This window comes from Poecile atricapillus, chromosome 3 (assembly GCF_030490865.1).
Source record: "Poecile atricapillus isolate bPoeAtr1 chromosome 3, bPoeAtr1.hap1, whole genome shotgun sequence".
NCBI classification, from domain to species: Eukaryota; Metazoa; Chordata; class Aves; order Passeriformes; family Paridae; genus Poecile; species Poecile atricapillus.
Genome location: NC_081251.1, coordinates 107,576,371 through 107,588,359, shown reverse-complemented (window position 1 = coordinate 107,588,359; position 11,989 = coordinate 107,576,371). Strand labels below are relative to the sequence as shown.

The 11,989-nt window shown below is 50.8% G+C and overlaps 1 protein-coding gene across 1 annotated transcript in view; it reads left to right on the top strand.

Annotated features, from left to right (window-relative positions):
- The first annotated feature begins 3,065 nt into the window (after window positions 1-3,065).
- Window positions 3,066-11,989, top strand: part of SPRED2 (sprouty related EVH1 domain containing 2) — a 58,362-nt gene continuing 49,438 nt past the window's right edge. The window contains exon 1 of the mRNA XM_058835902.1: window positions 3,066-3,251. Coding sequence (XP_058691885.1) covers window positions 3,205-3,251 — 47 coding nt within the window. The 5' untranslated portion in view covers window positions 3,066-3,204. The remainder of the gene's footprint in view (window positions 3,252-11,989) is intronic.

The window sequence follows — 11,989 nt, the reverse complement described above, 5'->3', positions numbered from 1 at the left end:
CAGTGGAAGCAAAGATCAAATAAGAGATCTTGCACATCCACAGGAAATGACTCAAGAAGCTAGATCAAGAAAAACTTCAGCTTCCAAGCCTCAGACACATTTGCTTCTCACCATCAGGGTAAATATGTGCACACACAACATAAGCACATAAAAATACATCCAGATCACACAGACAAGCTCTCAAGTATTAATCAGACAGTGATTAATACCCAGTCCTCCTCAGAGGTATAACCATTATAATGGCCTTTTAATTACATGATTGTGCCCTGGGTTTTTCACGCGGCTGTAACTCTCCCCATATTCTGCTTATGGAGTAACCAACTGCTAAATGCCATGCTCCCCACTTCAGGCACATCAATGTTCTGCTAATCACAGAAATTTTTGGCATGAAAGATTGTGAGGATGTTAGGGGTCTGTGTAATCTCAGCATCCTTTGGGGGGAAAAATAGACATAGGATGGGTGGAAATGTGTCAAATCATTACATCTGGTCTTTTATTGTACAGCAGCTGAAGACGTTCCTGCCATTTCCTTGCCCCCAACCGCTTACTCCTGCCCTGACACTTCCTTTTGCTGCCAGCTCAGCTTTGCCAAGATGTTTATCATGCCATTCTGCAAGCTGGATCCTTGAATAACTTTCCAAAAGAAAGAGGTATTGGGGGGTATTATTAGTTGGGACCATTTAGCAGATCCAGCAGTGTCACTCCTCAGCAGGGGGATGCATTAGCACAGCCAAGGGGGTGACAAACTGTGCTTTGTGAAGGAATGGCTGGGAAGGGGATGGGGGGATAGGCAGTATTGCCACCCAAAAGAGCACCCAGTCTGCCAAAGGGAGGGCAGCAGGCTTGCACTCTCACACATTATCTGGCGTTAGGGCCAAACCTCTAGCAGTGACAGGAGCTTTACTATAGTATTGTGCCACAAAGCTGCAGATTCTGGTACCACCTCCAAAGGACATGCTGCTTCTTGCTGAGGAGAAGACCTCAAAGCTTTCATCACCTCTTGCCTCCATCTCAATACTAGCAGTCCACAGATTTCTCTCCGAGTTGCCACTTCTGCTCCTGAAAAGAAAATTTACAGCACTTAGAAACTGAAACCCAGCAGAGCAGAAACACAATTTCCACACCAAAATCTGAAGGCCCCTTCAAGACTAAATCCCACAGACTAGACTTGAAAGTCAAATCAGTATGTGACTCCCTTAGGAACTGCAGCCATATCGAGACTGAATATCCCAAGGCAGTGAGAACAGAGATGGAGCATCTCCCTACCTGCAGTGGGAAAAGGATGCTGCAGTGGAGGGGCCTGCAAAAGCTGGAGGGCAAGGTGATGTGCTCAGGTGGTACAGACAGATTTCTTCTCTTGGGATTAACTGATCACAGAGGACCCAATGGAGGAAGCAAAACCAAAACCCATGACTAGTTACTCAACTTCATGGGCCAAACTATCTTCTCAATAGTCAGCTCCTGTTAGTCCTCCTCTGCGGACCGAGCGAGTCCTGAGGGCAGATATCATGGTGTAGCTATGAACACGACACAGAGAGTGGTAGAGTGTTTACAGTCACGGCACTGTTCAGTGCAGCAAAAAACATTTGAACTGACCCACGAGAAAAGCCGTAGAATGTTACCAGCGTGTTGGCATGCACCCCACAGAAATTCTGAATGTGGCTCTAAGGGGGGGATTTCAGCTCTTGTAGAGGGTGAGGTGGAGTGGGAAGATCACAAGGGTGGTGAGAAAACAGCACCTGAACCTCGGGACGTGCAGGGACAACATTGGCTCTCTGGGCTTCTTCCACTGACCAGCTGCCAGCCACTCACTGGCACACGGCATCACGGTATGGAAACACTTCCTATGGGTCTCATCAGCCACGAAGAGCTGCACCGAGCCAGGCTGCCCTGGGCTGAACCACCCAGCCCGGCTGGGAAAAGTCAAGTTGAGGTGAGCCAAGATGTCCAGAGAAGGGCAACAAAGTTGCTGAAGGGTCTGGAGCACAAGTCTCATGAGGAGTGGCTGGGGGAGCTGGGGTTGTTTGGCCTGAGGAAAAGAGGCTCAGGGGTGACCTTATCACTCTCTACAACTACCCGAAAGGAGCTTGTGGCTAGGCTTGGGGTTGGTCTCTTCTCCAAGTCAGCCAGTGACAGGACAAGAGGACACACACTCTGATGCTGCGCCAGGAGAAGTTAAGGCTGGACATTAGGTGGAATTCCTTCACAGAATGGGTCATTACACATTGGAATGGGCTGCCCAGGGAGGTGGTGGTGTCACTGCCCCTGGAGGTGTTTAAGGGAAGACTGGACGTGGCACTCAGTGCCGCGGTCTGACACCGTGGTGTTCGGTCATGGGTTGGACCCGATGTTCCCAGAGGTCTTTTCCAACCCAATCGATTCTGTGATTTTTGAGCGCGGCCTGGCAGGGCTGAGCCAGGTCCCGCTGCGCAGGGCTAAGCGGGGCGGGGTGAGGCTGAACCCGGCGAGCCGGGCCGGGCCGGGCCGGACCGTACGGCACAAGCCGCAGCCGGGCGGGCCCCGCCGCTCCGGCCGGGCCGAGAGCAGCGGCGGGCGGGGCGCGGGGGCTGCGGCGCGGGGGGCGGCGCCAGCGGGCGGAGGCGAACGCGGCGGGACCGCACCCCGGGCGCTGCGCTGCGCCGCGGGGGCTCGGGGGGCCGGGCCGGGGCGGCGCCACTGCCGGCCGCGTCTCCTCCTTCCCCGCCGCCGCCGCTGCGGCTCCCTCCCTCCTCCCTTCCCTCCTCCCGCCCGGGTCCGGCGCTGCCCTGCCCGCTCCCGGCGGCCGCGGCAGCGCCGCCGCTTCCTGCCGGGGCTCCCCGCTCCCTCCCTCCCTGCCCGCTCCGCCGCCCCCCGCGGCGCCCCGCCATGGCGTGATCGCGGCCATGGGGCTGGCCCGGCGCCGCCGCCTGCCCCCGGGCGCTGCGCCGCTCCCCCGGGCCCGGACCCCGCGCCGCCGCCGCCGCCGCCGCGCCCCGCCGCGCCCCCGCGGCGCGCTGACCGCCGCCTCTCCTCCTCCGCCCCCGGCCGCCGCCGCCCGGCGACGAGCGCGGCCGTAGTCCCCCCTTCTCCCCCCCGCCGCCGCCCGCGCTCCCGCGCCGTCGGGCCCGGCGCGGCCGCCAGCCCCGGCCCGCCGCGGCGCGGCCTCCCTCGCCATGTGAAGCTCGGGAAGATGCGGAGGCGCAGCCCGGCCGCCCGCGGCGAGGGATGAGCCTAGACGGGGAGAAGATGACCGAGGAAGCCTACCCTGACGAGTGAGCGGGGCCGGGGGCGGCGGGCGGGTGGGGGGCACGGGACGGGGGGCACTCTTTGTTGCCCCGGCGGGAACCGGTGCGGGTCGCTCACCCCCGAACCCCGTGGCGCGGAGGGACAGACGGACCGGCCGCGGGCGGACGGAGGGACGCGGACACGCGCGTTCGTGTGCGCGCCGCCCGCCCGCGCATCCGCCATTTCGCGCTCCCCCCGGGCCGCGCTCATTTGCATACGGCCCTTTCATTCATAAAAACCCCCGGGAGGGCGGCGCGGCCCCGCCGGGGTGCGGGGCCCCGGGGCACCGCGGGGAGGGGGTGCAGCTCCGCGCCGCCGCCGCTCCCCGCCCCGGCCGAGGGGCTCGGGGCGCCCGGCGGGGGCGCTCGGAGGCGGAAGCGGCGGGGAAGGGAGGGGGGAGCGGTGCGCGCCCCCGCCCCGCAGCCCCGGGCCTGGGGAGGGTCGGGAAGCGGAGCCGGGGGGGGGGGACACACGACGTCGCGGATCCCCGCCCCGGCCGCCGCCGTTTTGTGAATAGGAGGGCGGCCGCCGCCGCCGTCACATGACGCCGCATTCATAAACCCGGTTCACCGGCGGCCTCCCCATTCACCGTCACCCCCCGCCGCCCACCCCCGCTCCGCAGCCCTCCCGCCGCCTCCCCGCTAATAAACCCCCCGGGAGGCCGCGCCGCGGCTTTCAAAATGCCCGACGGTGCCCTTTTTTCCCTTTTTTAATGCTTTCTTCCCCAAAAATAAAACCTGAAGCTACTGCAGCGGAATGGCAGGAAGGGCTCTTTCACGCCGTGCTGGCCCAAGGGCTGTTCCTGGCTATCTCCTTCGGGGTTTTGACAGTCAAGAGGAATGACTCACTGGCGTGCAGGACTGGGCTGGTGCCAAGCGCCATAGGATGTACCGTGCTTTAAAACGACTCCTTGCAGGGCTTATAAAGCGGCGTCAAAATTGTGCAACTTTTTCGCTCGGTTTTGAGGTCCGGAAAAATCCTAATTGGTGGCGTGTGTCACGCTTGCAGCTTCACCGTGGTAAACTTATTTTGGGGCGATATACTGGAGAAATGTGAGTGGCGAAGGAAATGGCTTCTGCCCCCAACGTGTGTGTTGAGAGGAGCTGTTATTCTGGCAGCTCTTAATGAAGAGACTGTAAATACGTATTTATATGTAGCTTCTAAAATCGTGGTTATTTTGAAGTTGGTAAGGTTCTTGCAAAAAATCCAAAAAACAAAACAACCCCAAAAAAAAAAACAAACTCAAAAAAAAAACAAAACCAAAAAAGAAGTAGTTGCGTGCGGATTACCATGACATAACAGGCTGGAAAAACGTGACCAACTCATTTCCAATGAAAACCTGGTTCTTCACTTGGTTTGGTTTGGTTTTTTTAACTTTGTAAATTGAAGAAGAGGAAGAGAAGTGGGTCCTTGTCTCTGACTTTGAGAACACGGGGCTAAACCTAACCCAATGCAGTGGACAAAAATCTGGCGCTCACCAGCCTTCATCTTGAGGCAAGGTGCTGCTCCAAATGTGTTTTCCTGCAGGGCTCGGTGCAGAGGTGAGTGTTGGTGTAAAACACCAAGCACTTGGCTCTGATGGTTAGCTGGGGAATTTTTTTTTTCCCTAACTGTAGGCTGCAGTTTGTTTTGGAGTGAATTCTTCCACGTGCTGCTGCACTGCCATAATGACAGAGGCTTCAGCTAATGGTTTTCATGTGTGTGGAAGCTCTTGGGTCATGCCACTTCTCCTGGGGTCATCTGTCAAGCCAGCAGCGCTGTGCTTTGGTCTCTTGGAGGTGGGGATTGCTGGTGACCACAGGGAGCTGATACCCAACCCATTCCTGGGCCACTGAAAGCTTTTCTGTTGGGGTCTGGGTGTGTTGACTTTCAGGGTCAGTGATGCCTCGTGGTCCTTACCTCAGTGCACATCCCAAGTGGCTCTCCTGGAGGCCGTGTTGGGCTTGTCAGAGTTGAGTGCAGGCCTTGGCTTTGTAGGGCACGGAGAGGTGTTTTAGGTAAGCCATGGTTTCCTCAGTAAGCTCCTCGCTTCCAGCCTTGCATTGATTGATAGCGTTGCTGAAGTTGGTGACTCATGGGTTGTTTTTTCATTTCAGTGGTGGGTGAAGTGATTTGATTTTTTTTTTCTCCAATATATATGGTGTTAAAAGAAATAAGGACAGGCTCTCCTGATAAGTTTTCTCAAGCTGTCAGAACAATGGTAGTATAGCGCGCTATTTGCCCTAGATATCTGGCTTTAATTTGCATAGCTATTCTTGTTTCACTGAGTGCACTGTGAGCAAATGTTAACAGCCAGATTACAAAAAAAAAAAAAAAGGACCACTGTCAGGATGCCTTTTAAAATAACCCTCTTCAAGTAAATAACAAGGGTTTTTTGCCCTTTTTCTTCCTTTTTTTTTTTTTTTATTGTAGTTTCTTAAGAACAGCTCGATTAGACTTGGAGTCTTGAGGTAAATTTATAAAACAGAGAGGGAAACAAAACAGGGCTTAGGATGCTGGAAACTCATGGGTCCCTTCAGAACTGCACCATTTCGGATCGATACTTAGAGGTCAGTTTGTCATTGCCAAGCGAGCGCCTCTCTCTGCATCTCTGCCTTTATTTCTGCTTCCCTCCTTGCCCCTCGCCCAGCCCGTGCTGCCTCGCACGTCGCAGGGTGGGGGCAGAACGGGGATGCCAGGTAATAAATCAGCCTCCAAGCTGCGGCGCTGGACCTCAGCCGTGCGGGGATTTCAGGCAGCGCTGCACCCAGAAGATGGGCGAGCCTCTCCAAAACCATCCTGGATGGGCTGCCCGTGGCTTTTCCGCCTGTGAGGAGGAGGAGGAGGATGAAGCTGAACCCTTAAAGCCATTCGGTTATGCCCGGAGGCTGCCGCCTGCTCGTTCCGATGCACGGTTCCAAGAAAGTCACAGGAAGTAATTAAATGGGAAAGGTCAGAGAACGAGGAAGTGTTGGTCCGCAGCCTTTCGCTGCTTGGGATGGAGCCGCGATGCCCTGGCCGGGCTGTGTCCCGGAGTGTCCCTGCCGCTCCAGCGCACGCCTGATTTATTCCAGCGAGCTGGGAGCGCTCCTGCCAAATGTTTGCAAGTGGGACTGGTCCCCCGGAGGTTTTTAACGAGCTGGGTTAAGTGACATATGTGTATGGTTGCTGTGGTGGTGTCCGGGACAGCAAAATGTGGTGTGAGATCACACCGATGTATTTTTCCAAACTAAGGAAAGAAAATTAGACTTAACTTGCTCTTGCTGGTTCTTTTGCTGTTCCCAAAATCTCACTTCCCTCCACCTCTGAGCAGACACCAGCAATGTTTCCTCTGAATACTGAGTCCATCAGTATTGCAGTTTGCCCTTTGTGCTGAAAAAAATTATTTCGCCCCCCCCTCATTTTCACTACATTTTTCCCCCATTCTGATGATTTTTCTGTAGGTATCAAAGGCAGCTCATTCAGCTAAAAAAATTTGCTGCAAGTTTCAGCCAGGGAGGAAGGCATAGGACACACTGTGTGTTATGACATTATCGTTCACAAATAGGACAGGAAATGAAGGATTGCCAAAATATAACTGTTTATTTCTTGGCCTGAAAACATGCCTGTTTAAAATATGACATGTAAGTAGCTGCTTTGTTTGGTCTCTGGGAGAAGTTGTTGTTTATAAGGGAATAATAGATCTGTCAGATGAAGAAGAGGGGGAAAGAAAGAAGGGATTTACCCTTTCTACTCTTTCTGCTTCTGTTTTGGAAATGCCTTGAAAAGAAGTTGTAGGTGGAAGATGTATGGAGAGGGTGTTTGGTCAGACAGCTGGAAGGGAAACATGGGAAGAGGGTTGCCACAAGCAGAAGGGATCTGCATTTTAAATTTCTCAGCACATTAGACCATGTTATGGGCCCATGCAGCCCATGGATAACCCAGATGCAGCACTGAAAAAGAGAAACCAAGCCAACCTGCCTTTGGGGCAGAAAGTGGGGTTTTTGGTGCAGCTCCCCTCCTCGCAGAGTGCGGTGGGACGGTGTTTGAGTGCGGCACAGATGCTGCACCAGCAGTGGAATCATCTTTGACCTGTTTTTGCAGCCTGTTTTTTATCTCACTGAGGCACACCCTGGAGCGTGGGTTAAAAGGTAGGTTTTATCTACCTGTTTAATTAAATCCTGAGGCTGCAAACAAAAGTGCGTTGTGTGGCAAGGCTCACTCTTAACATGGGCTTGGTTTGCTGTTAGCCAGATTTAAACCACAAAATTGTTTCCTGTCGGCCACCAAATTGCAGGGAGATGATGGTAGTTGTACTGCTTCTTCTGGACCAGGCTGGAAAATAGGAGCTCAGGAATGAGACACAGCTTAACTATTGGTTTTGATCCCTCCTTTTTCTTACTTATATGCTTGAGGAATCGATAAATGCAATTTCCTTCCCTCAGCAGAATGGACATAGGAACTGCTCCCTCCAACAAATCCATTGAAAAATGTGCCTTTTTTTTTGTTTTTCTTTTTTTTCTCCTTTTTAACAGCACAAGGTGATCTTTCTTGCAAGAGCTGTGCAGGGGTGGAGAGGGCACAGAGATCAGTGAAACTAAAAGTACAGCTCTGGAGACTGTGTTTTTGATATATGCCCTGTTTGCTAAGTGGAGCATTTGATTTTTGGAGAACTTAGGCTTCTAAAGCAGTGTAGAATTTAAAAAAGAAGTAAAATAGAAAAGGTCAGTTGACTAAAAAAGGCACAGATAGACTGTGGAGTTGATTGACAGGAGATAGGAACTGCAGCAGGTCCCCATTTCTGTAGACTACCAAAAGCAAGCAAGAAGCTGTTGTCACATAAATTCCAGCACTGGAAAGAGAGGTCTGCTCCAAGCCTGGCAGCAAGCAGAGCAGAGCAGCATCTCCCAGCATCTTTCTTGCACTAGCCATTTCTTCCCACTTTTGCCATGGGTAAACTCAGCTGATGATATCTAATGATTTCTCTTTTTTCTTTTTTTTCTTTTTTTTTCTCTCTTTTTTTTTTTTTTTTTTTTGTTTCTTTTCTTACCTATTGGTTTTCTGCCAAGATCTTCTGAGTTTTCCTTCCTTCCCATTTCTCTGCCCACGTCCACCCCCTTTCCTTGTCAAATTTCCTTTAATCATTTATTTTTCTGGTGCTTGCTCAGTGCTGTAAACCTGACCCGCTCAAGCTGCAGAGAAATGCAGCTGGGCTGTGCTGGCCACCTTCTCTCTGCAGCTGACCCTCACCTTGGGTTTTGCATCAGCTCTTGGGAGCAAAGGCTGGGTTTGCCCATGTGATTTCTCAGGATTTGGTTCCTTGCAAGGCAAGGAAAACCATCTGCTGGTCCCCACTGCTGGATGAGCAGATGCCATGGGGCCGCAGGATGGAGCTGGGATGAGGGGCAAGCCCTGCTGATGCAGCAAGAATAGCAAAGCAATGTACTATTACTGTACTTCTGCCCACCAGCACAGCAGTTCTGGGAGGCATATTGCCATCAGTCTTGGTACCCACAAATGCTCCCAACCTCTTTTTTTCTGCTCCAGCTTGATCTCAGACAAGTGTTGTGTAGGCAGGTGGACATCATCTCCAAATCCAGGAAGATGTCTTCACTCCATCTCGTTTTCTGTCTCCATTTCCCTTTCTCTGCACTCTCAAGGGCATTATTTTGCTTCTTGCCAATTTTATTTCTATTCCTTCATGTGTCACACCTGTCTGGAAGCAGGACTTCTGCAACTCATGCCTCATGGCAGTATTTTCCCCTCACATCAGGGGAAGGTGATCCCTATAACATGCACCCAGTGTAGCCAGTGGAGTAAAAGACTGTCTACCCCATGCAGCAGAAGTAGATGCTTCACCTTAAAATAAGGTGTTTTTTATAAAAAGCACTATTACAAAACCTGCTTTCAAGGCTGATGGAGACCTTTCTGCCAACAGCCAGCAGGTTCTACCTGTTGCAGTAGGTCTACAGTGAGTTTTAACCCAAATTACTGTTTTTGTCTCTAGTCTGCTTGTTCTTACAGTCCTTGAACAACTTCATTCTTTGACTTCCTTTGTTTGCAACTTGCACTTCAAGGACTACCTTTTGGGGATATACTGTGTTCTCCCTCCACTTTGTTCTCAACTCCTACGTGTAATCAGAGAGATCTTGAGTCTATCATCTGAGTACTGCTGATGGCTATTCCAGCTAGGAAGGAAACTTCTTACTGGCAAGCTTGGGGAGGAGGGTTTACGGGACTTTCTAAGAACAGAAGTTGATTTCCCCATCTGTGGTGTTTTCAAAAGTGGGATTGCAGGGTTGCCCAAAGTGCTTGGACTTTGACAGCAGTGTCTGGCAGGGAGAAAAGCATTCCATGACCTGAAGACTGAGATGGTGATGAAGCTTATTCCTTGCTAGCTAGAGCTTTTTGTCTACAGAAACAAGGAAAAATGCAAGCCAGAATTAGTGTCTTCAGTGAACTACTCGAAGAATTAATGGGCTTTCAGAAGTAACATTAGGACTCATTACCTGTGTACATCTTTCCCTAGGAACAAAAGTGTTTGTGTCTTGCTAAGACTAACCACTTCCCCCTCTTTTTTAATAGGAAGGTTGAGTTGGTCACTGTTCCACCTCTGCTGCTGCTGCTCTTTGCCAGACTGGCGCTGATGGTGCTGGGAGATGTGTTGTAAAACCTGATAGCGTCTTTTGATCCTGTGTATGGGAAACACATCTCCCGGCTTGTAGGGACCTGTGCTGCCGTGCAAGGACAGGAGCATGTTCTGCACATGCACTCAAGTCCCGAGGAGGTCTGGAAACACTTAGGCTGTTGGTTTTTTTAACTGCATTATACATACATCCTGTTTGGATAGTCCCATTACTTTTCTTGTTAGCTAGAAGTGGCCGCTTCCCTCCTGTGCATTAAAATGTAGAACATCGCTTGCTGAGTTGAGAGCAAGATTAGTCTCCACTGCAATATTTGAAATACACTGAAGGCATTTGTACAGCAGTCAGAGTTTCAAAACACTGTGGGAAATCACAAAGCTTCTTCCCTAAACACTGGAGCCTGTTGCAGCACCACAGTTCGCCTACCAGCTCCTTGCTGGTCCTCCCCTCACCTGCAAAAAAAGCCATTTCTTAAATGATGTGGTTTAATAGGAATTAAATTCATGTTTAGGATTAGTTGATGCCACTAGCAGCAATTAGTATCTGAGCTAAAGCACACCTGTGTAGTTTACCTTTTTTGTTTGAGTCTCTAGACCATTTATGCTTATTTATTTATTCCCATACTGGTGGTGGAAAGCATTTTTCTGGGGGGCATACATAAAGTTAAAGAAGGGTCTCCTTTCTGGTTTTCTCCCTTTAAATATTGGCAGAACTTTCTTTTCTGCAGCTGTAATGACTCCTAACCCATAGCATCTTCAGCAGGTCCCTGTTCCGAGGGGAATGCTGCCCAAAAAGATACCCATCATGATCACCCCCCTCACTAAAAGCAGAGAGCTCAGCTTACCTCCACTCGCTGCATTTCTTTGCTGACATGTCCAGACACTCCCACCTGGGCTTCCAAGTGCTTGGAAGGCATGCTGGCTGTTTACCTGGTTTTACAAGTGGAAAGGTATGCCCCGGAGCTGAGAGAAGGTAACTAATGCTTCAAGTTGCAGCACAGAGGGAAGCATGTGCTTTGCCTCAAGTTGGGACAGAAGGCGGCCAGGGGCGGGTGAATAGCTGGGATCATGCCTTGGTAGAGCAATCAGAGTTCTGGGCAGCTCATCACCACATCCATCTTTGTAAAACCTTGAGGGCTGTGAAGGGGAAAAGTATCCAGGTTCTAATACTGGAGAGGTATTTCTTTTGTGATCCAAGGGATGCCATAAAAGGGCTGCTGGAAGGCAACGGCAGAACTGGCGAGTGCAGTCGGCTGCTGCTGCGTGGATCTGGCTCTGGAGTTGCAATTATTTACAAACTGTCACATTCTTAAAAATAATGTAGAGGTTTGAAAGTATTACCTGGGTTAATTTAATGCATGCTTGGAGGTTTATAGATGAGTAGCTTAGTTTTTGTTCAATTACTTATTTTTGTTTCATATATTTTTGTGTGATTACTGTGAGGCTTGGATCTTTGCACCTCTCCATCATGCATCTATACTGTGTGGGTGAGGGTTTGAGGTCAGAATTCCAGTGGTTCAGTGGAGTGATGAATGCCTAATTTTGCCTTAGATGCCCCATGCAGTGGGTCTTGATGATGTTAACAAGGTGAGAAATTCACCCTCCTCTGCTGGGCAGGTTGGCTGTGAAAGAGCTGCATGGGAGAGAGAGGATGTTGCTGAAGGTGGGGGCCAGACCAAGACCTGCCTTTTCCAATTTTCTCCACAATTTCAACAATGCAGCCACCTTACATGATCACATTTCCTAAAATGAAGAAGCTGATTTCTTTTTAAAGTTTTTATGTGTATTTTTTTGAAGTTGTATTAGAAGCCCTGCTTGCCTTGGTGGCGGTGGAGGGCTGGGGTACAGACACCTCTGTTAGACCTCAGTGTAAATCTCTGTATTTTAGGAGCTCGTTAGTCTCCATGTATTTAAAGTGGGTGTGTTTATAAATTACAGAAAAAGCCACTGATACTTCAGTGGTGTTTTTTTTTTATTTTAAGTACTGCTGAAATTACAGCAAAAACTTTAGAGATTTATAATGCTGCCAATGTAATTCATTCTTGAAATTTGGCTTGGGAGGTGTTAAACTGGTTGCAGCCTGTCATTGCTTTACTTTTTACTGTGTGTATGCAGTTTGGTGGT